This window comes from Hemiscyllium ocellatum, chromosome 16 (genome assembly GCF_020745735.1).
Source record: "Hemiscyllium ocellatum isolate sHemOce1 chromosome 16, sHemOce1.pat.X.cur, whole genome shotgun sequence".
In the NCBI taxonomy this organism is placed as follows: Eukaryota; Metazoa; Chordata; class Chondrichthyes; order Orectolobiformes; family Hemiscylliidae; genus Hemiscyllium; species Hemiscyllium ocellatum.
The window spans coordinates 53,903,287-53,930,711 of record NC_083416.1 but is presented as its reverse complement, the minus strand read 5'-3'; the positions used below and the strand labels follow the sequence as shown (position 1 = coordinate 53,930,711).

The 27,425-nt window shown below is 41.2% G+C and overlaps 1 protein-coding gene across 2 annotated transcripts in view; it reads left to right on the top strand.

The window, feature by feature from the left end:
• The window catches only part of jade2 (jade family PHD finger 2), a 197,453-nt gene that overhangs the window by 59,738 nt on the left and 110,290 nt on the right, over window positions 1–27,425 (top strand). For both annotated transcript variants that reach the window (XM_060837269.1, XM_060837270.1), the window contains exon 5: window positions 1,180–1,337. In XM_060837269.1, coding sequence (XP_060693252.1) covers window positions 1,180–1,337 — 158 coding nt within the window. The remainder of the gene's footprint in view (window positions 1–1,179; window positions 1,338–27,425) is intronic.

Genomic DNA, 27,425 nt, shown 5'->3' with positions numbered 1-27,425 from the left:
TCGGGCCAGAGCCCTTCATCAGGAAATCCTGATGAAGGGCTCTGGCCCGAAACGTCGAATTTCCTGTTCCTTGGATGCTGCCTAACCTGCTGTGCTTTAACCAGCAACACATTTTCAGCTCTGATCTCCAGCATCTGCAGACCTCACTTTTTACTACTTTCTGACCTTGCCTACATGATTACTGTCAAGGGCAGACAGGTCACACGGTAAGTAAGGTGCAAAATTAAAATGGCAGTGACTGGAAGCTTGGATTCACATTTGCAAAATAAATGGAAATGTTCCAGAAAGTGGCTACCCAGTATGCATTTTGTCGCCCCAGTATAGAGCAGGCTGCATTATGAGTCACAAATTAGGTGTATACATTGAAAGAAGTACACACAGAGTTCTGTCTCCTCCTTTAGACTGTCTTTCACAATGCTCACAGATTAAGTAAAAGTGCAGGTGCTGCACTTCCATGGATTTTATGGAAATGTGGCATAGACGATTTCTTGTGGGCGGCACGGTGGCACAGTGGTTAGCACTGCTGCCTCACAGCGCCAGAGACCGGGTTCAATTCCCGCCTCAGGCGACTGACTGTGTGGAGTTTGCACGTTCTCCCCGTGTCTGCGTGGGTTTCCTCCGGATGCTCCGGTTTCCTCCCACATTCCAAAGATGTGTGGGTCAGGTGAATTGGCCATGCTAAATTGTCCGTAGTGTTAGGTAAGGGTATGAGTGGATTACGCTTCGGCGGGTCGGTGTGGACTTGTTGGGCCGAAGGGCCTGTTTCCACACTAAGTAATCTAATCTAATCTAATCTGAAAGGGCAAAGGATTGTTGGAGAATGGGTCAGGGTGTTGTAGAGTTGTATGTGTTTTCTTTTATCTTATACTATTTTGTACCCTGAAAGTAAGATTAGTGAGTTTCAGTATCTGACCTTTACTAATTTCTGAAATGCTATATGATTTATCTCCTCTATTGTGAAAGCTGACACAAAGTAATTACTCAGCAAGTCTGTATTTTTCTTATTTCATTTGGAGTATTTCTATATTTACTCTTAAAGGAATCACCTTTAACTTTGATCACCCTTTGTCTTCCAACGCAACAGTAAGGTTTCTCTCTTAAAGGACTACTTGATGCTGTGAAGTGACAATCGGGGAATCAGCACAAGCTAATACTTTGTTTCTTGCTTTTTTTGAAAAGGTTTTTCGAACAGATCTGATCACTGCCATGAAGCTCCCTGAGTCCTACCAGCTAAACGTGGATGAGTACTACATTCTAGCTGACCAGTGGCGACAGGAATGGGAAAAAGGTGTTCAGGTGCCAGCTAATACGGAATCAATCCCTGAACCAGTGGTGAGGTAGGTCACAATTAAACTGGTTATTCTATGGAACTCCTGAGTGACTGGGTATAACAATGCATAGAACGTGCCACATGCAAGAACAGTCACAACTTGCATTTATACAGTGCCTTCTATGTTGGAAGAGATGCTTTTGCTGGAGTAGTACTGGTGATAGTTTGGCAGGTGAAAATGAAACCAAGCCATGGCAGCCCCACTGAGCGGGTTCATGGAAGAGAGACATTGCAATGAGGATGGTATGGTGGATGTTTTCAAAACTTACAGAATGGCTTGGGATCAATAATGCCCCATGGCTGCAGTCAGATGTAGGTGTCATTTGTGACTTCGCCGCAGAACTGGAACAAGACTAAGCAGGGATGGAAGCCTTACTGGGGAAATTCAAGCATGTACCTCCAGCAGAGTTAGTATTGACTCCAGCAGGAAGCCTATTGAACCCTGATGGTGACCATAGCATGGGAGCAACTAGGACAAATTACATTGGAGGCCAGGATACCAAAGGTGGAGGAGAGTGAGTGTTTGAAAAGGTTAGCAGTTACTGAAGTATCATGGTCAATTTAAAATAAACCTCGACAATGGATTAATTATGAATATTGTGCAGAGAGATCGTTCTAAGGTGGATAAAGAATGATTTTGAGTCCGTAGAGGGATAGGGGGTGGGGAAGAATTCAAGGAAGTGATCAGTGATAGCTTTGTCTTTTAATTTAAAAAAAAAGTAGGATTGAGAAGCTACATTAAAGTGCAGTCACAAAGGGGCTGGTCATGAGTGTTGTCAGAATTTTTAGTGAAAAGAAGGTATACATCAGAAAAGAACCAGCTATGAGGAAATGAGAATTATACTATCAAAAGTAAACTGAGAGAAAATCCCGAAGAACAGAGAAACAGTAAAACTCCAGGACATCCTCAAAATGCAATCGGTTCAAGAGAAATGTATTTTAATAAAAACCAAAAGCAAGCAAGCCAGTTCTGGGGCACCTTAAATAATACAAAAATTGAAGGGAAAATATGTGTCTATGGAAATATATATATATAAAACATATTTAGATTTTAAAGGACAGTTGGACACAAGGAAATATAAAGAACTTAATTTTGTTTGTTAAACATTCATATCTGGAAGCGAGAAGAAATTCCAAAATCAAATTGTTAATATAAAAAGTAATGAAGTGTTGCAGTGATACATGAATAACAAAAGGAAAATGACATTATGAAGCGGGTCCCTAAATGGTGAGCACAATAAACTTGTGGGTGACGGTATAAATGGCAGTTATTGCATAACCACGTTGCTTCAGCTTTTACTAACAATAACTTGAATAAAATTGACACATCACTAGAGTACGGGTTCTGAAATTTTCCACTGATTCTCTGTAGCACAAGTGTACTTAGGTTGCAAGAATTAATCATAAAATTAAGCATATGTTTATTTTTAGTTATGTATTATGAAACTCATCACTGGTTAAGCAACAATTCTGTTGGGTTATGGATCTATCTTTGACGTGTGTGTATGTCATGCGATATTTATGTTGGTTTGTTACTATTCGGTTAGTTGACTGTCACTGCATGGCAGGTAGACTGCCATGGTGTGGGGGGTACACTGTTGCTTTGCAAGGGGTGGGACTGTCACTGTCACTGATGTTGAATGGTGGCTAGTGAGATCAAAGATGTTGGTTGGCCAGACCAGCACTTACATTGCTCTTATGTGATACTCGTGAAATGAATGTGCCCTGCTTTGGGAGGGATATCATTAAGCTGGAGCGGGTTCAGAAAAGATTTTCCAGGATGTTGCCAGGATTGGAGAGTTTGAGATATAAAAACAGGCTGGGTCTTTTTCACTGGAATGTGGAAGGTTGAGGGGTGACCTTGTTGAAGTTTATAAATGCATGAGGGTCATAGATAAGGTGAATAGCAAGGGTGTTTTCATTAGCATGTTCAAATCTAAGCTAAGCTAAGAGGAGAAAGGACATGAGCGGCAACTTTTCTACACGGAGTGGTTTGTTTATAGAATGAACTGCTAGAGGAAATCGTGGCTGCAAGTACAGTTACAATATTTAAAAGACTTCTCAATAAATACATGAATAGGAAAGGTTTGGAGGGATATGGATCGAGAGTGGTGCTGGAAAGCACAGCAGGTCAGGCGGCATCCGAGGAGCAGGAAAATCGATGTTTCGGGCAAAAGCCCTTCTTCAGGAATGATGAAGGTGTTTTGCCCAAAACATCGCTTTGCCTGCTCCTCGGATGCTGCTAACCTGCTGTGCATTTCCAGCACCACACTCTCAACTCTAATCTCCAGTATCTGCAGTCCTCACTTTCGCCTTGGAAGGATATGGGCCAAACACAGACAAGTAGGATGAGTTTAGTTTGGGAATGTGGTTGGCATGGACTAGTTGGGCTGAAGGGTCTGTTTTCATGCTGTATGACTCTAGAAAACATGCCTGCTGAGGTTGGGCACTGTCTCCGCGACAACACAGTGCTGGATCAATGACAATGAGCCTCTGGGGCCAAGTGACAGTTTCCAGGACCACCTCACATGCATTGACACTGGCAACTGAAGTGATACTGTACTGACGTTGAGCGGTAATTTGGCCTGAAATGTAAAATTGTCATGGATAGTGTAACTTTTGGGGAATTAGTATTAAATTTCCATTAAATTCTCTGTGCTGCAGAAGCAGAATGACACTGGTGGATACCTGCTTTAGAGAATAACATCAAAATTTAAGAAAAAATAATGGACAAATTGGAAACATGAAAAGGAAATAAAACCCATGTTCTGTGGTGTGCAGCTTTGCAGACTTGAGGAGACCAGGAGACCAGAGATTCTAGTTCTTATGTACAGAGATTTTACAGAATATGTTGTGCCGGAGAACTGCCAGGCTGCTAATGTCGTTCTTATCATGATAGGCCAAAAACCCAGAACCTCAGTCAGCATAATGACAATGATAGGAAAGATATTGGAATCTGTACTAAATTAAGTGATGAAGATCATTTGAAGACTGAAGGTATACCCAAAAGAATATCAGTGAGGGTTCCAAAAGTCATGAATAACTAACCTGATAAAGTTTTATGAAGCAGTAAAGGGAAGAGTTAAAAAGGCCAGTGTAGTAGATGTCATATACTTGGATTTTGAACAAACCTCTGATACCAAACGGGAGGTGAATGACAAAGATTAGGGGCGTAATGTCATTGAACAAAAGGCTGAAGTAATTGCAAATTGCCAAAATAAAAGAAAGCACAAAGTAAAGATACAAGATACCTTTTCTGATTAGAAGGTTGAAATACTATTCCAGAAGGATCCTTGCTTGGATCATAGTTATTCATCAGGTACGTTAAAGATCTGAACTTGCAAATAAGTAACTCTATATCAGAATTCATAGAAAGTACCTAACTTTGGTTTTGGCAGACAGAGGTAAACATAGCTAACATTGAGAAAATTGCAGCACAGAAGACATTAGAACATTTGTAAACTGGAAGTTGAGTGGAAAACTTAATGTTGATAAATCTGAAGTGACGCATTTTGCTTGGAAAATCAGAAACTTCATCAAACCATAAAAATGGAGAAGCTGAATGGAGTAGTGGATCAAAGTAATCTAGGAATCCAAGTGTATAATCATTAAGTGCCACATTTCAGGTCAATAAAACAATTTAGAATGTGAACAAAATGCTGGAATTTATTTCTAGGAGTACCAAATTCAAAAATCGTGAAGTTACATTAAACTTGTATTGGACTCTGGTCAACCAAACTTATAGCACTGTGCATAGTTTTAGTCTGCATACTGAAAAGAAAAGCATTTGGATTACTGGAGAAAGTTAAAAAAAGACATACAAGGATGGTAGCAGGACTGTTTGATTACAGCTGTCTCAAATGAGAAAACTTGAAGTTGACTTGATCGAGACTTTTAAAGTTATGGATGGGTTTGAAGGGGTGGATGAGAATAAACTGTTGTCATTTTGTAAGAGAATACAAGAAACTTAGGGGCAATTATACAAACCAGTTACTAATAAATCCAATAGGAAATGGGGAGATATTTCTGAAAACAGAAAATAGACAGAATGTGGGACCTGCTACCTCAGGAAGTGGTTGAGAGAAATAAGTTTCTATACCTTCAAGCCATCTTGTGGTGCAGTGATACTGTCCCTTCCTCCAGGCCAGAAGCTTCAGGTTTGAGTCCCATCCCTCCTCCAACCAAAACCTATAATAAAAATTTCCCATCCATGGAGCAGTGCTAGTATATCTTCTCTGTACACTCTCAAGGTCCATCACATCCTCCTTAAAGTGTGGTGAGCCGAACTAGATGTAGTACTCTTCTTGTGACTATCTAGAGTTTTCCTGTTTTTGTACACATTTAGGAAATCTCACTTTCCATACGTTTTGCCAACGACACACTCATAATATCTTGCCAACTTCAATAATATATCTCAGGTACCCTTGTCCCTATATGTTCTTTAGCAGTGTGCCAATAGATCTATATTGCCTCTTCCTATCTATTCTGCCCAAGTGTATGCCATCACACTTATCTGACTCAATTTGAATAGCCAGTTGTCTCCCCATCTGCCACCCAGTCTATGTCCTGTTGTTGTTAATTAATATCATGCTCACTGCTTGCTGCTCTTCCTTGCTCTCATCAGCAAATTCTGACATTTTATTTTGTGTTATTGTATCTAAGTCATTTATATATGCACAGTGATTACAGCATTGACCCACTATCTGCCATCCTTTAATCTGAAAAAATAACCACAACTTGCTGTTTTTGGTGCTGGAGCCATTTTTAAAGATCCAAGCTGACACTTCTCCATGAGCCACAGTTTTTTATGTGATGAGTTGTCAAACATCTTCTTAAAATCTATATGGACATCATTATTTCCTAATTACTCTTCCCCTTTGATTATTGTTCCTAAAATGTTACTCCATTAATGATGTTAAACTAATTGATTGCTAGGTCAAGTCTTACACCTATCCCTGAATAAAGATGTCACATTTGTCTCAATCCAGTCCTCTGGCATCTCTCGTATATTGAAGGAATTAAGGTGATTAAGGGAAGCTCTTCTGCTATCACTGTTCGCAATCTGTGATGTAAGCCATCGGCACCAGATGACTTAACCAGTCTAAGCATTGCAAGCTTTTCCAAGATCTAATTTTCTCTCAATTTGCAGCTCAACCATCACCATCTTCACTTCTGATATTTTATGTCATTTCTCTTCCTTTGTAAATAGTAGTACAAACTACTCATTAAGTATTCCAGCCGTGACTTGTGCTCCTAAGAATACAATCACCTCCGTTTCCCATAATAGAACATAGTCATAGAGGTGTACAGCACAGAAACAGACCCTTCGGTCCAATTTGTCTGTGCCAACCAGATATCCTAAATTAATCTAGTCTCATTTAGTATCATAGAGATGTACAGCACGGAAACAGACCCTTTGGTCCAACGCGTCCTTGCCGACCTAATCTAGTCCCATTTGCCAGCACTTGGCTCATATCCCTCTAAACCCTTCCTATTCATATACCCACCCAGATGTATTTTAAAAGCTCTAATTGTACCAGCCTCCACCACTTCCTCTGGCAACTCAGTCCATACACAACTACCCTCTGCATGAAAAATTTGCCCCTTAGGTCCCTTTTATATCTGTCCCCTCTCACCCAAAACCTATGCCTTTGATTTCTGGACTCCCCCCACCCCAGGGAAAAGATCTTGTCTATTTATCCATGCCCCTCATGATTTTATAAACTTCTATAAGGTCCCCCTCTTCCTTTAGTATTCTTCCCTCTGTTCACAGGACAGTAATAAATTCTAACACTAACTTCAGTTGAGAAAAACAAATTGAAGTTTTTAAATTTCTTAAGCATCACATCTTTTCCTGTCTGGATAAATTTAAAAATCAATTGACCTCTGTTAGAATACACATAACTTGGAGCTCCTCTTTACAAACACATGAACAATGAGCATAGCCACCAGACTTTTTGCTGCTTTAATTTCTACTTGGTAAAAGTGATACCAATGCCTGTAGCTTATTTCTCTTAAATTTCAACATTTCCCAAGGCAGAATTCCATCCTAAGCTCTGTTGCAGAAAGGGATTATTTGCTTTATGCACTAGGTGTAGAAACATCATCGACATTCTTATAAAAAACAAATAAGACAGCTCCTTGGGCCATTGCTCTTTGGATCGATGTCAGATGGAAGAAATTTGTGGCTAACTTTCACAAGTTTTTATTTTCATTGATGCCTGATGGAAGCAGATATTTGAATGGATGGTGCTCACAATGTGTAAAGAAGATTTGCATCTCTGTTACAATACTGTCATCTTTGGGGACCACTGAGGTATCCTGCCAAAAAGTTTTTGGAAAATTATTTTGGCCTTTTCTGGCCATTTACTTGCAACTTGCCAGGTTTCCCTTATGGTTTGACATTGTTTGGCACTTAGAGCCTAGTCTTCACTGAAATCACAACATGGCACAGATGAAACAAGAAAGCTTTGCTTTAAAAACTCTTGGCTACTTAGAGTGGAACTTGGACCAATTTCAAAGTCAGCAAAGATCAAATGCTATTAGGTGGGAATTGTGGATTCATAGGTAGAATGGGGTCAAGTTGATTTATCTGTTTGAAGTGAATGTGGTCCAGTGTGCTGTGGGGTGGAGGGTGGGGGCGTGTGAAACTTGAAGCTTCTATCAGCACTTTAGGAGCATCAACCCTCAAAAGATTAAAGGTTGAAAATCGACAGTAAAAACTGTTGTCAAAAAGATTGTTGATGTATTGAGTAAAATTTCTCAGGGTGGAAATCCACCGCCTTTGAATTGTATATCTGACCCTGAGCATCTATCACAAAGAACCTGAAATTCATTCTGGAGTTGTCCATATCCAATAATTATAGAAACGTTATTAGATGTTTGCAAGCCCTTTGGTAGGATTTTGTTCTTCTGTAAATGTGATTAGAATTGCTTTTTTTTTACATTGATTATTCCTGCTGTGTAAAAAGTTCAGTTAGACTGTCATAAAGAATGACCTAAAAGATTGCTGAGGCCAGTATAATTGTATAGCATCATGGTTAGTTACTGACTTCAGGAGAAATTAGGTAGAGGCGGGTGTGGAGAGATAAGAACATTAGATCACAGAAATGTCTGTAGGACAAATTTTCACTTAAACAAGCCATGGATACTTGTCCGATTGATTTAGGAAAATAGAAAAGAATGTGATTAAAACAGGCCTGGAATTCTCTGCTTAGCTGCAAAAAGGAAAATTGTATTGGGCACATGATTTTTCATTGTTGATGAGGATAATAGGATGTGCAATTGTACAACGGAATATAATAATAGAATCCAGTAGGATGACTACTCCTGGTTAAATAGTTACCTATGTTGTGCAAGCTATAAGTGTGGATGTGAGACTGCAGCAGTGCTAAATGTGAGATTGTGAGGAAAAGCAAGTTGCATGAAGAATTGACTGCAGATTGGGCATTGTTGGTAAGTGAGTGATGGGAATATAGAACATTGAGCAATGGATGAGTCTAGTGGTGTAGTTGGTAAGAAATGCCAGTTGAAGATGACCTTGATGATTTTGTGAGGTAGTTGAACTTGTTCCTGCCCTTAGTCTTATTCCTGGCATTGACCCCCAGTGCTTTCCCATGCTGTATCTGGAAGAACCCCTGTTACGCTGCAAACAAAGGATGTCTCTCCTTATTTTACCAGGACTTCCAGTGCAATGTCAGAAAACTTTGGTATATGTTTTCTTGTGTGTCCATCCATTATGGATCATTTGTAGCCACAGGGCATCTCCTCTTTAGGAGCTGGAGATTGTCTTTAAGTAGTACTCTCTCCAAGTGATATGGGGCCCCTGTTGGTGTGTGTAGCCATTCACAGCATGGCTAACTTTGGCAGCATGCAAAAGCCATATAAAGCAGTGGCAGCAAAAAGAATTACCATGCTACCTGTAATGCTATGGAAGGAGCAAATTAATCGCGTGCCGTGATTTCTGTGCTTGTTTTCCAGGATTAACCTGTTTCTCTCCCATTAAATGCATTAGCAGACAGGACTAACTGAGCTGATTTATGTCAGCAGAATATAATACAGACATAAAACAAGTGACAAATCAATATCAAATACTGACAGTTGAAATGCTTGCTGCTTCTCCCTAATTGGGAGCTCACCTGTTCTGCTACATTGGATAACTCTCATGAGACAGCTCTTTGTCCTTTACTTTTACATTGGACAAATATATGAAAAATTACACATTAGCAAGACAGGTATATTGCAGTGTGCTAAATTGGATGAGTCTTTGAAATGTAGCAGTATTGCAATAGGGAGACCTTTCAGAGAAAGGATTCCCTTAAAGAAATCCGAGTTATCAAAGAGAAACCAGAATCTATGTAGATCTAACCTTATGGTATGACAAGCTGTGCTTTCGTGTTGGAGCCCTTGTTCAACTTCGACAGGGCTGACAATATAAACATCTCGCTCTCTCTCATGCTGTCTCTCTGATGCACACATTTTCCCTTTTTTCTTTCTTTCTCTCTCTCCCCCCTCCCCTCAATCCCATCATCTGTCTCTCTCTCTCATGTCTGCAGGAAAATGATTTTAAACAGGTCAAAAGAATTATTTTCAATGTTGAACTCTTCACAATTCTAACTAAGGTTTAACACAGCAGTAAAAACCATTTTCGTTGAACAGGTAATAATTAGTTTGATGGAAAACGAATGCATGATTAGTAATGGAACCTCTGATTTCTTTGCAATTGGTTTGGATTCTTTATGGCTCAGTTCACTGGTGTCTTAGTTTCTTCTTTATTCATTTATGGTCTGTGAGCATCACTATCTGCCTAGCATTTATTGAACATCCAGAATTGTCTGGAGGATAGTCAACAGTCAACCACTTTGCTGTGAGTCTGGAGCCACATGGGCCTGACCAGGTAAGGATAGCAGTTTCCTGAAAAGTCCTTCCTAAACTAGATGGGTTTTTCCTGAAAATTGACAGTGGTTTTATTAGTGTCTTAATTCCAGATTTTTAATAAATTCAAATTGGCAGCACGCAAACCTGGGTCCCCAGAACATTACCTGGGTCTCTGAGTTAATAGTCCAGTGAGTGTATGTATGTACGTCTTTACTTGTATCACAATAAATCAAAGCAAGTGGTTTGTACAGTGAGAGTTCCTTAATTCACGGATGCTATTTGTGGTTGGCAAATTGTTTGTAAAAGGTTCATCCTCATGATGAAATGCTTAATTATTCCACAAAACGTAGTTAAGATCTCTCAGAAAATCGAGCTATGGCAGCACACCACATAATTTCAAGTGCCATATGTGTTTCCCAAATGGCATCATGATCTTTTAAGGTGACTTGCAAAAAAGAGACCAGTTGCTAATTTTGATTTATTTTGTTGTGAACATCAGCATAAATGAATATATAGGCATGTATCTATTGTGATAAACTGCAAAGGAAATAAAATTAATCATGTGTGGAAGTGTTTCTAAATTGTTCCAGGTGAACTTAAGCTTCTGACTGCAATGTGATTTTTTTTTACCATGAATATGAAAGGGACTAGTATTCCACTTATATTGTAAAAATAGATTAAACGCCTCTCCTCCACTTTGCAAGTCACCAGTTACAACCATGCGCTGAGTGATCTTTCTTTGCGGGAGGGAGGTAGAAATCTGAAAGCTGAGTTTTTGGTGTCTTCCCGTCAACTTTTGAGCACCTTCTCACAATAAACCATAGAACGCCATTCACTCACCTTGGCCTCCTCCAGATGTCCCCAACCTCTCAAATGCTCTGAGATCAGATTAGTCCCAAACATGAATGATTTTTTTTTTAAATGACCATCTTTCTTTGTGCTAGCAATGACTCTAACCAGCTGAGAACTTTCCCCTGTCTCATTTTGACTCCAGTTTTGTTGGGATTCTTGGATGACATACTCAAGTCAAATATCAAGGGCGGTCACCTCACTCCCCCAACTTGAGTTCACCTCTTTTGTTTGTGTTTGAACCAAGTTTGTAATGAGGTCAGAATCTGAGAGACCCTGGCAGAGCTGAAACTGAGCATCGATGTTTGGGTTATTGCTGACCAAGTGCTGCTTGATAGCACTGTTGACAACCCTTTTCATCAATTTGTTGATCATTGAGGGATCATTGATGCAGTGGTAATTGACCAGATTAGACTTGTCTAACTCTCGTGGACAGGACATACCTGGGCAACTTCCTAAGTTGTTGGGTAGATACCAGCAGCTAGTTCTGAAACACAAGTCTTCAATATTATTGTTGAAATTTCGTCAGGGTCTGTATCCAGTATCTTCAGCTTGTTGATTTTCTTGATGTCATGTAGAATGAATCAAGCTGACCGAATAATATTGGGAATCTTAAGGCCAAAATGGATCATCCAGTCAACAGTTCTGGCTGCAAATGCTTACAACTGTTTCAGCCTTGGCTTTTGCTAGGCTCCCAATTGTTGCAGATGGAGATATTTATGGTGTTTCTGCTCCAGTGAATGTTTAATTGTCCACCACCATTGACCACTTGGATGCAGTAGGACTGCAGAGCTGACATCTGATCCTTTGGTTGTGAGATCATTTAACTCTGTCACGTGCTGCTTATTCTAAATGCCAAAAGAGCAACTCCATGTTGTAGCTTCACCAGATTGATGCCTGATTTCAGATGTGCCTGATTGTGTTCCTGGCATACCCTCCTGCAATCCTCATTGAATCAGAGTTGATACCCTGGCTTGGACTATAATGGAATACTCTCCATTTATCTAACTGAGTGCAGCGCCAATAACATTGAAGAAGCTTGACACTTTCCAGGACAAAGCGACCCTCTTGATAGTCCATCATCTTCAATGTTCACCCCTTTCACCTCCAAATAATAGTAGCAACATTGTGTATCATCATCAAGATGTAAGGCAGCAGCTCCTGCAACTTCTCTGACATCACCCTCTAAACCTGTGACCTGGCATTGAGGCTGAGGTGAGCTCAGCCAGGATCGTGTCAAATGGCAGGACAGGCTTGACATGCTCAATTACCTACTCTAGCTTGTGGTTTTTATATTCTCTACCACCGAGAGGAATAATGGCAGCTGATAGACGAAAACACCATCACCTGCAAGCTCCGCTCTGAGCCAAACACCGTCCGAGTCGGAATTTAATTGCCATTCATTCACCGTTGTGGGGTCAAAATCTTTGAACTTCCTTTGCAGCAACATTGTGGGTGGACCTACAAATCAAAGGTAGCGGTAGTTTAAGAAAACTGCTCACCACTTTCTCAAGGGCATTTGGAAATAGCTGATAATTGCTGGCCTAGGCAGCAACATCTACCACCCGTGAACAAATAATGGAAAAGGTTTGAGGGCTGTCAGTGACTCAGAGGAGAGGGAAGTAGGAGCAAAGTAAACGATAGAGCAATATTAAGTATGCTTTTGGATTCTGAATTAAGGTAGGCCTTTGTTAGATGTTCACTACAGCTCTTTGTCTGAATCATTAACAATGTGCCCATTTGTGTGAAAGGAGAAGGTAGAATTCAGTTCTGTGTTATATCCACTAGAGCTTAAATGCAAATTAGGAGGCATGGTAGGCCATTTAACCCTCAAACCTGCTCTGCTATTTGTTAAGATCATGGCTGATTTGATGGTGGCTTCAACTCACCTTTCTGCCTCCCACCATACCTTTGACTTTGACTTCCACATCCATCAAAAGTCTCTAACTGGCCTTAAAAACATTCAATCATGCAGTATGAAGTGAATTCCTCTGACTAATGACCGCCAGAGAGAAAAATAATTCTCCTCATCTCTGTCTTAAATGCGATACTCGTTTTAAACTAAGTACTGAAATTCTAGTCTCTCCCACAAACAGAAATATCCTCTCAACATCCACACCCTGTTAATTCTCCTTGTGATCTTGATGTATTTCAATAAGAATATCACTCATTTATCTAAACTCCCCAATGAATGCATAGCAAATCTCTCTAAAATCACTGCATAGATGCCAGTATGCCATTACCAAATCAACCTTTATTTACATGTGCACTGTACATGGGCTGTGGCCAGCCAGCTCAAAGCCAGTCCCTAGACTGAGGAGGCCTTCTGTATCTCCTGTTTATATCTGTCAACCAGGGCTCCCTGATTGACCCAGGTTAATATGCCCAATCAAGGATCTCATAGTCTGAGATCCACCTGGCCTTGTTCCAATCACTGCATGTCCAATTTCATTTCAGAAGGGAGCCCCTTCATCCTAGGAATCAGTCGGGTTAACCTTTCTGAACTACTATGCATACTATTACATTCTTTATGTTTAAAACTGTGCATAATAATCTGGGTATAATCTCACCAATGCAGCATAGAATTGGAGCAAAACCTCCCAACTTTTATATTTTCATTTCCCTTACAATAAACAGCAATATTCCATTTGCCTTCGTAATCACTTCTTGTACCTGCATATGAACCTTTTGTGGTTCAAGTAGCAAGACTCCCACACCCCTTATTGTGCAGTGTTTGCAATGTTCCTCCATTTAAATAACCTATTGCTTCTCTAATCTTCCTATAAAACTAGACAGGTTCACATTTGCCCACATAATACTCCACTTTCCATTTTTTCCCTTACTCACACCCTATCTATATACCTTACAAATTAATTTGCTTCCTATCTTTTTGTTATCAGGAAATTTATCAACCATACGTTTGGTCCCTTCATTAAAGCCATTTGCACAGCTTTTAAAGGATGCAGCATAAACTAAATAACAATCTAGGTTTGTTCAATATATCGTAGCAGTTGCATGACATTGTGATCTTTTCCTATAAATTCTGTGTCTTATGATCCTGCTCCACAGTTACCTGATGAAGGAGCAGTGCTCCGAAAGCTAGTAGAGTCATTGAGTCATAGAGATATACAGCATGGAAACAGACCCTTCGGTCCAACTCGTCCATGCCGACCAGCTTTCCTAACCTAATCTAGTCCCACTTGCCAGCACTTGGCTTTATCTCTCTAAACCCTTCCTATTCATATACCCATCCAGATGCCTTTTAAATGTTACAATTGTACCAGCCTCCACAACTTCCTCTGGCAGCTCATTCCATGCATGCACTACACTCTGCATGAAAAAGTTGTCTATTTAGGTCCCTTCTATATCTTTCCCCTCTCACCCTAAACCTATTGCCCTCTAGTTCTAGACTCCACCACCCCAGGGAAGAGACTTTGTCTATTTATCCTATCCATGCTCCTCATGATTGTATAAACCTCTATGAGGTCACTCCTCAGCCTTCGATGTTCCAGGGAAAACAACCCCAGCCTATTCAACCTGTCCCTATAGCTCAAATCCTCCAATCCTGGCAACATCTTTATAAATCTTTTCTGAACCCTTTCAAGTTTCACAACATCCTTCCGATGGAAAGGAGACCAGAATTGTACGCAATATTCCAAAAGTGGCCTAACCAATGTCCTGTACAGCCACAACATGACCTACCAACTCCTGTACTCAATGCTCTGACCAGTAAAGGAAAGCATACTAAACATTTTCTTCACTATCCTATCTACCTGCGACTCTATGTTCAAGGGGCTATGAACTTGCACTCCAACATCTCTGTTCAGCAACACTCCCTAAGACCTTACCATTAAGTGTATAAGTCTTGCTTAGATTTGCTTTCCCAAAATGCAGCCCCTCTCATTTATCTAAATTAAACTCCATCTGCCACTCCTCAGCCCATTGGCCCATCAGATCAAGATCCCATTGTAATCTGAGTAATTTGCAGTCCACTGCACCTCCAATTTTGGTGTTATCTGCAAACTTACTAACTATACCTCCTATGTTCATATCCAAATCATTCATAGAAATGATGAAAAGTAATGGACCCAGCACCGATCCTTGTGGCACTCCATTGGTAATACCGAATAAACCTGTTGGACTATGACCTGGTGTTGTATGGTTTTGAACTTTGTCTACCCCAGTCCAATACTGGCACCTCTACATCATAGCTTTTGAAGAGTTGACCTCACAGCACTGGCCTTCCTGCAGCACTTTATTGGTTAGTGTTTTCCAACTTGCAAATGATATATTTTTCTCTACATGCTGCTTCAAGTTAGCCAGCCACCCTCTGTCCATGCTTATATGCTACCCCCTATACCTTGAGCTTGTATTTTGTGCTTTTTTGTTGACATGATACCTTATCAAATACCTTTTGAAAATCCAAGTACACTACATCACAGGATCCTTTGTATCCAAGTTGCTCGTTACTTCTCTGAAGGACGCTAGTAAATTAATCAAACATGACTTCTCTTTCAGAAAACCATGTGGAGCTTGCCTAATTGCACTAACATTTTTGAAGTGTCCTTCTGTAAATTCTGTGATATGTTCTAGCAGAACCGCAAATCCAGATTGGGAACATAAAGGCTTAAGGTTCAATCTGATGGATCTAACCCATTGGCGTACATATTTCAATCAGAATTGAAAACCCTTTCTGTATCCCCAATTGGATTAAAACATAGCTACTCAACTTCCACTGTCTTTTGTGCTGGAGATTCATGGTAAGGGGTCTCCTGTTAGGAATCTGTCCAGAAATCGAACAGCAAAGAAAATCTTTATAGAAACCACAACCCCTTTTTGCAGGAATCATTGAGCTGTGTTCTGTGAATTAAATGTTCAGCAGTGCAACCAAACATGTAGACTGCTCTTATGAAGGATTATGAATGTAGGGCAAGTATGGGGTGGCAGTTGGTTAAGGGGACTAAGGTGCCAGGGAAGTAGGCTGCCATGATAGGGAAGGTACCAGGTATGTGATAGGGTGTTCAGGGTTCTTTGATGTCAGGATGTTGTCTGGGGGGTGTCAGATTGGCACATGCTGTGGGGTTCAGACCAACAAAGGGCTAGTGGGGTCTGGAGGTGTCCAACCTGCGTGATGAGAGTGTGTCTCTGGTCAAGCCACAGACGGGGTTTGGCCGGGGGCTATTCTCATCAGAATCTTCCATTTGCATACAGTTCCCACAGAGTCTGCTACATCTGGGATTCTGTGTTGTCCTGACTGTAGTTCCAATCTGGATAATGGGATGTCTGGACTAATTATTACCTGTTGATTTGGGATGCCCATGTACTCAGGCCAGTTCTGAAGAAGGAACTGACCTGAGTACATAATTGATGGAAAGCATTACCTTTGTTTCTTTTTCCATAGATGCTGCTAGACCTGCTGAGTGTTTCGAGCATGCTGTTTTTATTTGGGATAGACTAAGGAATCTGGCAGAAGGACAGAATCTCTCCTGCGTGCAAGCAGGCCTTTCAGACCATTGAGTCCATACCGATCCTTTGAAGAGCATCCCACCCAGACCCATCCCTTGCCTTTTCCCTGTAACCCTGCATTTCCCATGGTTAATGCACCTAGCCTGCACATCCCTTGGGCAATGTAGCATGGCCAATCCATGTATGTTGCACATCTTTGGACTGTGGGAGGAAACTGGAGCACCCAGAGGAAACCCATGCAGACATGGGGAAAATGTGCAAACTCTTAGAGTAAGATTAGGGCCAATCAAAGATAGTAGTGGAAAGTTGTGTGCGGAATCTAAGGACACGGGGAAGCGCATAATGAATACTTTTCATCAGTATTCACACTGGAAAAGGGCAATGTTAGTGAGAATACAGAGATCCAGGCTACAAGATTAGATGGGATTGGGGTTGACAAACAGGAGATTTTCGCAGATTTGGAAGATCTGAACTTAGATAAGTCCCTTGGGCCGGGTGGGATTTATCCTCAGATTCTTTGGGAAGCCAGGGAAGAGATTGCAGAGCCTTTGGCTTCAATCTTTATGCCATCATTGTTGGCGGGAGTAGAGCCAGGAGACTGGAGGGTAGCAAATGTTGTTCCCTTTAGTCATCGTCATAGAGATGTACAGCATGAAAACAGACCCTTCGGTCCAACCCGTCCATGCTGACCAGATATCCCACCCTTCAAACCCTTCCTATTCATATTCCCATCCAAATGCCTCTTAAATGTTGCAATTGTACCAGCCTTCACCACATCCTCTGGCAGCTCATTCCATACATGTACCATCCTCTGCACGAAAAAGTTGCCCCTTAGGTCTCTTTTATATCTTTCCCCTCTCACCCTAAACCAATCCCCTCTAGTTCTGGACTCCCCAACCCCAGGGAAAAGAATTTGCCTATTTATCCTATCCATGCCCCTCAAAATTTTATAAACCTCTATAAGGTCACCCCTCAGCCTCCGATGCTCCAGGGAAAACAGCCCCAGCCTGTTCAAGTTTCACAACATCTTTCGGATATGAAGGAGACCAGAATTGCACACGATATTCCAACACTGGCCTAACCAATGTCCTGTACAGCTGCAACATGACCTCCCAACTCTTGTTTAAGAGGGGGAGTCGGGACAACCCTGGTAATTATAGGCCAGTGAGCCTCAATTCGGTTGTGGGTAAGATGTTGGAAAAGGTTATAAGAGATAGGATTTATAATGATCTGGAAAGGCATAATTTGATTTGGGGTAGTCAACACAGTTTTGTCAAGGGTAGGTCGTGCCTCATTATCCTTATTGAGTTCTTCGAGAAGGTGACACAACAGGTGGATGAAGGTAAAGCAGTTGATGTGGTGCGTTTGGACTTCAGTAAATTGCACAAAATATAGAGTTTCGGGATTGAGGTGATTTAACGATTTGGATCAGAAATTCGCGAGCTGAAAGAAGACAGGGTGGTGGTTGATGGGAAACGTTCATCCTGGAGCTCATATACCAGTTTATGTGCTCCAAGGATCTGTTTTGGGTCCACTGCTGTTTGTCATTTTTATAAATGATCTGGATGTAGGCGTAGAAGGATGGGTTAGTACATTTGCGGATGATACTAAGGTAGGCAGATTTATGGATAGTGCCAAAGGATGTTGTGAGTTACAGAGGGACATAGATAAGATGCAGAGCTGAGCTGAGAGGTGGCAAATAGAGTTTAATGTAGAAAAGTGCGAGGTGTTCACTTCGGAAGAAATAACAGGAATGCAGAGTACTGGGCTAATGGTAAAATTCTTGGCAGTGTAGATGAACAGAGAGATCTCAGTGTCCAGGTGCATAAATCCCTGAAAGCTGCCACCCATGTTAATAGGGTTGTGAAGAAGGCATATGGTGTGTTAGTGTTTATTGGTAGGGGATTGAGTTTCAGTGCTACGAGGTCATGCTTCAGCTGTACAAGACACTGGTAAGGCTGCACCTGGAGTATTACGTACAGTTTTGGTCACCGTATTATAGGAAACATATGGAAGCTTTGGAAAGGGTTCAGAGGAGATTTACTAGGATGTTGCCTGGTTTGGAAGGGAAGTCTTATGAGCAAAGTCTAAGTGAACCGAGGCTGTTTTTGTTGGAAAGAAGGTTGAGAGGTGACTTAATCGAGATGTACAAGATAATCAGAGGGTTAGATATGATGGATGGTGAGAGCCTATTTCCTTGGATGGTGAAGGCTAACATGGGAGGACGTAGCTTTAAATTGAGGGGTAATAAATTTAGGACAGATATTAGGGGTAGTTTCTTCACTCAAAGAGTAGCATGGGCATGGAATGGCTTGCCTGCAGCAGTAGTAGACTCGCTGACGTTAAGGACATTTAAATGGGCATCGGATGTACATATGGACAATAATAGAATGGTCATAGGTTAGATAGGAATCAGATTATTTTCACAGGTCAGCACAACATCGAGGGCCAATGGGCCTATACTGCGCTATCATGTTCTATGTTTATGTTCCACAAAGGCAGTTGCCTGAGGCTGGAATTAAACCCAGGTACCTAGCGCTATGATGCAGCAGTGCTGACCAGTGAACCACTGTGCTGCCCTATGGCAGAAAACAAAGTTTGATAAATCCTAAATTGGGAATAGCATTGGGATGCTGTTGGCATTCTGAGGCCAAGTAAGTGGAGGCACCTGTAGTACATGGCTTGATTCTGGAAAGCATAAAGCTGGCAGTAAGCCTATATATCACTGGTGCTCTTTGGCACAGTACATTTGTGATTACAGATTGTAGCTATTTAGCTGGATCTGGCCATGATTGGTCATGAACTTGTAGTGGGTGGAGTAATTTGAAGCAAATGACTCCTCAGATTTGTGTCATGCACCTATTAGTAAAATTTGCACTGACAGAAACTGGAGAGAAAGTTAATGGCCAACATCAGTATAAAAATTCCAATTTCCAGTTTGCTCAGTATTTTTGAATTATGTCATGTCAAATATATGTTCAGGGAGAAAATATCACTTGCTTATGATTTACATTATTTTGTTCTTATTTATTGTTCTAAACTGATACTTTTTCCTTTGACTAAAATACAGTGTATTTGTGTTGTTGTATTAATAATAGTGTGGCAGTTCATGTGTGTGTTCTGCAGTAACTTCTCTCAGACTATACGTTATCATTAGCTGGCTGGATGGGGTGATAGACTTTCAAATCAACAGTGGTCTGCATTTTCTCAGTTGGGTCACAGTGCAGAAGTGACTGTGGTAAGAAAGTCTGTCACAACCATCCTGGACATGGTCAGTTATGAAGCTGCCTCCAAGCCTATTCAGTGAAGGACAACAGGCAGAAGTGGGAGGACTCACAGGGAGATCTACTTGAAAATTAGAATAAAATAGAATGATAGAATCTCTGCAGTGTGGAAGCAGGCCATTCGACCCATCAAGTCTCCACCAACCCTCCAAAGAGCATCCCACCCTGACCCCACCCCATCCCTGTAACCCTACACTTACCATGGCTAATCCTCCTAGCCTGTACACCATGAGCAATTTAGCATGGCCAACCCACCTAACCTGCACATCTTTGGACTGTGGGAGGAAAGCCACGCAGACACAAGGAGAATGTGCAACCTCCACTCAGACAGTTGCCCGAGGGAGGAATCGAACCCTAGTCCCTGGTACTGTGAGGTAGCCATGTCACTGATTGAGCCACCATGCTGCCCTGACACTTGGGGGAAGAAAAAGTAAAAGATGTTCCCTGGCACTTTGTGGGGTAGGGAAGAATTCTTAAAAATTTAGATGACCACAGCCTATCAATTTGGAGGCAGATAGTTGGTATTACACTTGTGGTCATCAAATCATAGTGAATCCATTCTGGGGAGAGTGGACCTACTGCTGCCAGTTGTCTGCCTCCATTTATCCATGATTCCAATGGCACCTTCAACTTTCCACCTCTTGGATCTTGGATGGGCTGACTTGGCTCCCTGTCCTGTAGCTGATCAAACTGGTGATTTTAAAATTTTTTTCTTGATCCTGACTTTACGAGCCTTGGAAAATTCAGCCCAGTGAATTTGCAGATTGCATCACTTAACCAGTTAGCATGGCCGAATATGTATGTATTGACAACCCAGGGAGCCTAAATAAGTGAATGGAGGGTTTTGATTTAAATCAGTGCTTTCAAAGGCGTGATTACACATGTCTGGAGTAGGTGGGACTTGAACATGGACCTCCTGGTTCAGGGGTAGGGATGTTACTACTGTATCACAAAAGGCATCTAGTGTGCAGAAGAAACTCAAAGTAGAGAAACCAGGAACTACTGACAAACATTTGAATAATGAAGTGGTCATGCAAAAATAGAAGTGACTCATTGTTGGGTTTAATTTTGAATTAGTGGTTTTTAAACTGAACTCTTCATTATTGCAAAAGCCTATTTGATTGTTCCGTACATATTTAATTGGGTGGAACAGCTGGCTTTGTTATTGTTGATTTGTCTGTTTGAAAAGCCTGGTCTGCACAAAACAGCTTTGGTATAAAAAGGAGCAGGGGGTCAGGGGATTTTGTTTTTGTTCTTACCTTCTATTTATAATGAACTCCAGAGAAAATGTAGTCCCACCACAGATCCAGAATGCTCATGCATTAAACCATTTTCAGTAACATATACTTCCCTACATACATATCCCTTCCCCCAATTTTGAGGGCTGTGGTAGTGTTCCCATCTTTGAGGCAGGAGGCCTGGATTCAAGTCTCAAATACAGGTGTGTAGTAAGAACACTGAATGAGTTGATGAGAAAATATTGCCCTTACCTTCCCCTTCATCCCTTTTATCCCTTCATCCTTTCGTACCCTGCATCCTTTTAAGGCATGAATCTAAATAGAAACTTTTAATTGGCATTGCACATGAACCAGATTCTCCCATGCTCCAGTATTCATAAAGCAATACCACAAGATTAGAAACCAGGACTCTTAACCTTGATCAGATACTTGGACCCTAATGGACCTACCAGTGGAGCCAGTTAAGGTGCCCACTACCATTATCTTGGCTCAGCACAAGCCAAAGCTTGATTCTAAAATGTTGCAGTTAATGCTGCTGCCTCAATAGAGGATACATTCATTTACTGAATCTTATTGTTAACGTCCTGGGATTACACTTAATTTACAAATGTATCAAGTATTTAAGCCATAAGCTCTGTACCTCAATCACTTTCTTACCTTCTCTCCTAAAGGCATCAATGTTTGTTAGGCTGCAATTCCATGGATGTCAGTTATCAATTGTATCTTGTCTATTGTTCAAACTTCCTGTGGTAATGGGAGGTGAATGGAACAATGAGTGGGCATCACAGCGGATGCCTGATCCTGCCCTCAGTGACAACAGCTGAGTTCATTCAACAGAAGTCATTGGACAGTTGGCAGGGGAGAAAAATGTGGCAGATTTTTACATCTGTGAAGTATTGGGCCATGTTGAATTTTATTTCACTGCTAATTCCCTAACTTCATTCTTGAGACATTTTCAGACGATCCCTCTGGGTGGTTCCAGCAAATGACTAAATGTCTGCATCACAAGATACATTTATCCATTAGCTTAGTCAGTAATGTATTCCGAAACTTAACAGTTTTCTGAAATTTAGTTCTGCATCATCCCAAATTAATGTCTCAGAGAGACACTTCTAAATCGCTTTAGTCTGCTTTATGCAGCTGTTTCCCAGTTTGCCTGCTGTGATGCGATGGTTTTTGGATTGAGCTGGTCAGTGCAACTGATTGATCTCTGGTTGGTTTTTGTTTCTGTTAAGAGATGTGACAGGCTTATCACTGGGTGCAGCCAGATTTGAATGAGAAGTTGCATCCTCAGGCAGAAGACTGCACACTGCAGTCAATGCTTTATCTGCTGTACAGCAGTTTAATAAACTATGACTGGCCAATTCCGGAAGAAAAAAAAGATAAAACTAGGTATAATAATTTGCACCCTGATTCTAAACATGGCAGAGACGCACGTAGAAATCTTATTATGACAATGCTGGCTTTTAAAACCAAACTTTGCCGTGTTTTAATCTCATTATTTAGGAATATATAAGAAATCTGATATTGCAGGAGAGAATAATAGAACTGCCTTGAATTTTATTATGTTTTCACCACCACCCAGGTATCATTGACTCCCTGTATTCAGAACCATTTGGTGTGGCATTTTTACAGATTCTATTTACTTGCAAGTGTCCAATCCAACAAATACTGAATAGTAGTAAAGTTCCAGGTACTCTGACCTTGCATTGTAGCACAACTTAGGGTCCACCTGCAAGCAGTGAATTGGCCAAGCTGAGTTTGTTTGCTGTGCAGGGTCGTTCTGCTATGACGTGACAGTTGCATTCCTCCGGGGCTTGTAATCTTGTGCTTTGGAAAATTGTGCTATGGGAAATCGCTATAGAAAATCATGCTGTAGAAGATCACTATACCCGTTCAGTAGAAAGTCTGCGTTACCCAATTCGTTAATCGTGTTATAGCCAATTTGTGTTAACGCAGCATGCTTTCTACCAGAATGACCTGTAGGGAGCACAATGATGGACCACTTCGCCCCAGAACTGTTCCCTTGACCATGTGTAGGTCTCCTGACTGCATGTTTTTCAGGCATCAGGCAACTAATTAGTTGCCCAATGATCTGCAGACCCATTATTAAGAACAGCTGCCAGGCTGCAGGAGCAATTGGGCACTCAGAGAGCTGGCAGTTCTGCAGCGCACAAGGAGTAGTGATCACTGCTGAGACTGCGGCTGGAAGATGATGATACAGTGGAAGCACACTGCCTTCCAAAACAAGTAAATGGGATCTGAGGGAACGAGGGCCTGTTGGGAAGGCCCAGCGAATTTGATGTTTTTGAGGATAGCCACCATTGTTACTGTTGGAATTAGGAGAATAGATGGTGTCCCCCACCAAGCTTCCTCATGCGGCAGATACCTATGCCCCACACACACCACACCACTGCTAAAATGCCATTTAATTGGTTCAGTTGAACACTGGGCAGATGGGCTGTCCTCCAGTTCGCTCACTGTTTGTAAAATAGTGTGGTGGCAGGAGGATGATGGACACTGTTTCAGATAGGCACCAGGTAACCACAGGGGATAGGCCCACTCCCACCCCATCCCCAGAGGGCTGGTAGAATCCAGACCAAGTACATGGTTAGGTTTCTGAATCAAGGAATGGAAAAGCATCATTAAAGATTTGGAAGCAACCTCTTTGGTTTGAAATTCAAGGGGAAAGGGTAGAGAACAGGGAAGAATAAAAATGCCACTAAAGGGAGGTTAAATTCAATTTAAAAAATCATTAAACAAAAGACAGTGCTTATATTCTGCTGAAATGAATTCTGTTATCTATGGAAGATAAATTGTTTTATGAAATCAACGATTTATGTAGTTACTTTGTGATAATCAAGTATCTCTCTGCATTGTGTGTTCACTGGAACTTATCCAGTTGGATTTCTTACAGTATTTACTAACTCTTTGATTTATATTGTAAGCCTGATCCTCCTATCTTTCCTCTCATTTTAACCTTCTCAGAAAGCAGTGAGTCATAATGGCTCTGCCCTGACTCAGACTGTAACACCCACGTTCAATAGAACTACTCAAGCTACCGGCTTTTTTTTAAGCTTTTTTTTAACCACTTGGTGCACAGTAGCAACAAAAACCTCTCTCACAGGAGAAGCTGCCAGATCAGCCAGAAGCTTGCACCGCTGGACATCTGATGCTTTTTCTGAACAGTGTGGAATATATTTCACTGCATACGTTGAGATACAGGGCAAGGTGCTGGACCACTGCCAAGATTTTGTATGCCTGCATTCAGAGCTCTTTGTGGTTTGTGACTGAGTCAGTGGAAAATGTGCGTGAATTCTATTGACGGCACTCTTTATTGTTTGATAAGTTGCAATAATATCCACTTGAATAGGTTGAATTGGGAGATTCATTTTAGGTAACATTAACAAGTGGCCAAGAGAAGCACATATTTCTTCAATAATGTATTCCACATGCCTCATCAGATCTGCTGGCATGTCGCAGTCAGAAGCAGCACGAAATGGAATCCTTTTAGCAACCTTATAGATTGGCACATATTATAGAAATTTATCATGCAACCTTTAATTTCACCAACGTTGTTGTCACTTACAAGCCATATGTTACAAAATGTAATTTCATCATTTGTCCTTAATGATCATATAATAAGATAATCCAGTGACTGCTTTGAAATTCTTTTAGAAAATGCATGAATAATGGGGTGAGATTTTGACTTGCGCTTTCATACTCACTGGTAAAGCATAAACACTGTTTTATTCTGCAGCACTTGACAACATTTCAAAGTTAATTAAAGAAATAGCTGTCACTGTCTGAGTTGTGATTTCAAGAATGAGTAACGCATCCTAGTTTTAGATTTTACTTGTTTGTCATTTTTACTGCAGATTCAGAGGAGCAGTTTTGGTTGAAGAATCTGATCTTACATTGAATGACACCTGCAAGTGTTTTGGAAACATGAGCCATGGGTTATGTGGGAAGATGTGATCAGAACTATAATAGTTAACATTGTGCGTCCTATATCTCACTTGACATTTGATAAAATGGAGGCGTTAAACTGTCTGACTCCATTAAGTCCAAAATTGTATTTTTTTTCACTTTGTTTCCTGTTGTTGACAGGCCAGTGAGCATATTGAATGATCTTTGCCATCAATAATAATTCTCCTTCCCTCATTCAGTCAAGTATTGGATTCCCATTCAATGGATCTGATTAGTCTGAGGTACCAGTTCATGATTTGATGAATGGTCTTGGTTTGTGTATGCTGGCAATGCTTCACTATGTTCTGAGGGTAGATGTGAATGCCTTGTAGTCGCAGAACATTTCAACCTCAGAGAAGATAACGATGGGAATTACATGCTTTACAGTAAGTGGATCTGACAATATGTCCATGGTTTCAGCAGCAGTAATGCTGTTTTGGTTTCTCCCAGCCTTAACCTCCAAGGCCTAAGAAGGAAGACTTGCCTGGCCCTGCCTGCCTACCTCCAAATTGAAGTTGGGCAGGAAATTACCCTTAAGTGGTCATTAATTGTTCACCTAAGAACTTCATTTGGGGCAAGAGTAGGCCAAACTAGACCATTACCACCCACAGTAGAACTGTGGACAGTTCAGGACACCTAAGAGGGTAACAAGGATGTCATCCACTGAATTTAACATCCTGAACCCAGCGCCCCCCCTCCCAACCTCTTCCAGCCAACAGTTGAGGGATCATAAAGTTCTATCCAGGCAATTTCACCAGGTGGTTAGAAAAGCAAATAGTCCTTTTCAGTTGACACTAATTCAGAAAGAAAGGAAAGCACACCCCGTCAACATCAATGGAACTGAGGTTGAGAAGGTAGACAGCATCAAGTTCCTCGGAGTGACAATAACCAACAACCTGTCCTGGCCTTCCCGCGTAGACGTGACAGGCAAGAAGGCACAGCAATGCCTTGGTAACTCTGGAAATTTGGAATGTCCATAACGGCCCTCACCAATTTTTATAGATGTACCATAGAAAGCCTGTCCAGGCCTGGTATGGCAACTGCTTTGCACAGGACCATAAGAAACTACAGAAGGTTTTGTGCACAACCCTCACCAGCACGGAAGCCAATCTTCCATCCTTGCCACGGGAAGGCTGTCAACATCATCATAGATCTATTGCACCCAGGTAATGACCTCCTACAACCTCTTCTGTCAGGCAGAAGATGCAGAAACTTGAAAAAAAACACACACACACACACACACACACACACACACACACACACACACACACACACACACACACCCCCTACATATATACATACACACACATGCATACCTACACACGTACACATATTCAGGAACAGCTTCTTCCCAGCCTTTAAGCGACTGATGAATGGAATCTCTAACCTCAAACAATGCTGATCTTGCTAATGTTGATCTTCCCTAGTGCACGCCCTGTGCAACATAACCTGAATGCCACTATCTACGTTTTTTTACACCCAACAATCTGTTAATCCCTGCTTACTATGATCCGCCTGTATTGCTTGTAAACAAAGCATTTCACTGTACTTCAGTACAAATGACAATAAATGAATCAATCAGTTCTTAAGTGCAATTTTAAAAGATGTTGATGATACCACATCTAGGGCACAGGGAGGAATTTTGCCTCCCCACTCAAGGAAGATTATATTTATCAGAGAGTGGGTATAAGGAACCTTAGCTAGACTGGTCCCTGGAATGAGTGGAGCGATCTTAATGAGAAATTGAGTAGAATGCACACCGATTTCCAAGTATTTAGAATAAAAAGTGATCTTGTTGTAGCAGGTGTAAAATTTCTAAAGGCTTGATGCGGTAAATACTGGGAAGGTGTCATTCCTGCCTGTGGGTCTAGACTTAGGGCTCACAGTCTCAGAAAACATTTAGGATCGCATTGAAAACTGTATTTCTACAGAGAATTGTTGGTCTTTGGATTTTTCTACCCAGAGGGTGCTTTAGCCTTGAATATATTCAAAGTAAAGAGAGGTAGATCTTTAGGTCATCAACTAGAGCTTGACCTTCTGACAGGACAGAGATTCTTGCACTTCAAGTCAGTACTGTAATGTTGTGTCTTATTGACTATCTGGTATTAATCCTGTTGGTATTTGTTAGATCAATCAGGTTCTTGTATGCATCATATAGGTCACTGTTTGTTTCCCAGCACCAGAAACGAGTGAAATGCTTGAGTTTGCACAGCTTTTCTTTCTGGTGACAGGATGCCAAACAGTCACATGATATAAATGTACATATATTCACTGCAGGGGTTTCTATTCATTCACCTCAAAGTAACTTTGGACTAATACAACTAAGTAACGCTGGTGACAGGAAGATTTTCTAACAGCTGTGATACTTTAACCTGGGGACATTCAGTAATGTGTTGTGGCCATTTGAAGAAT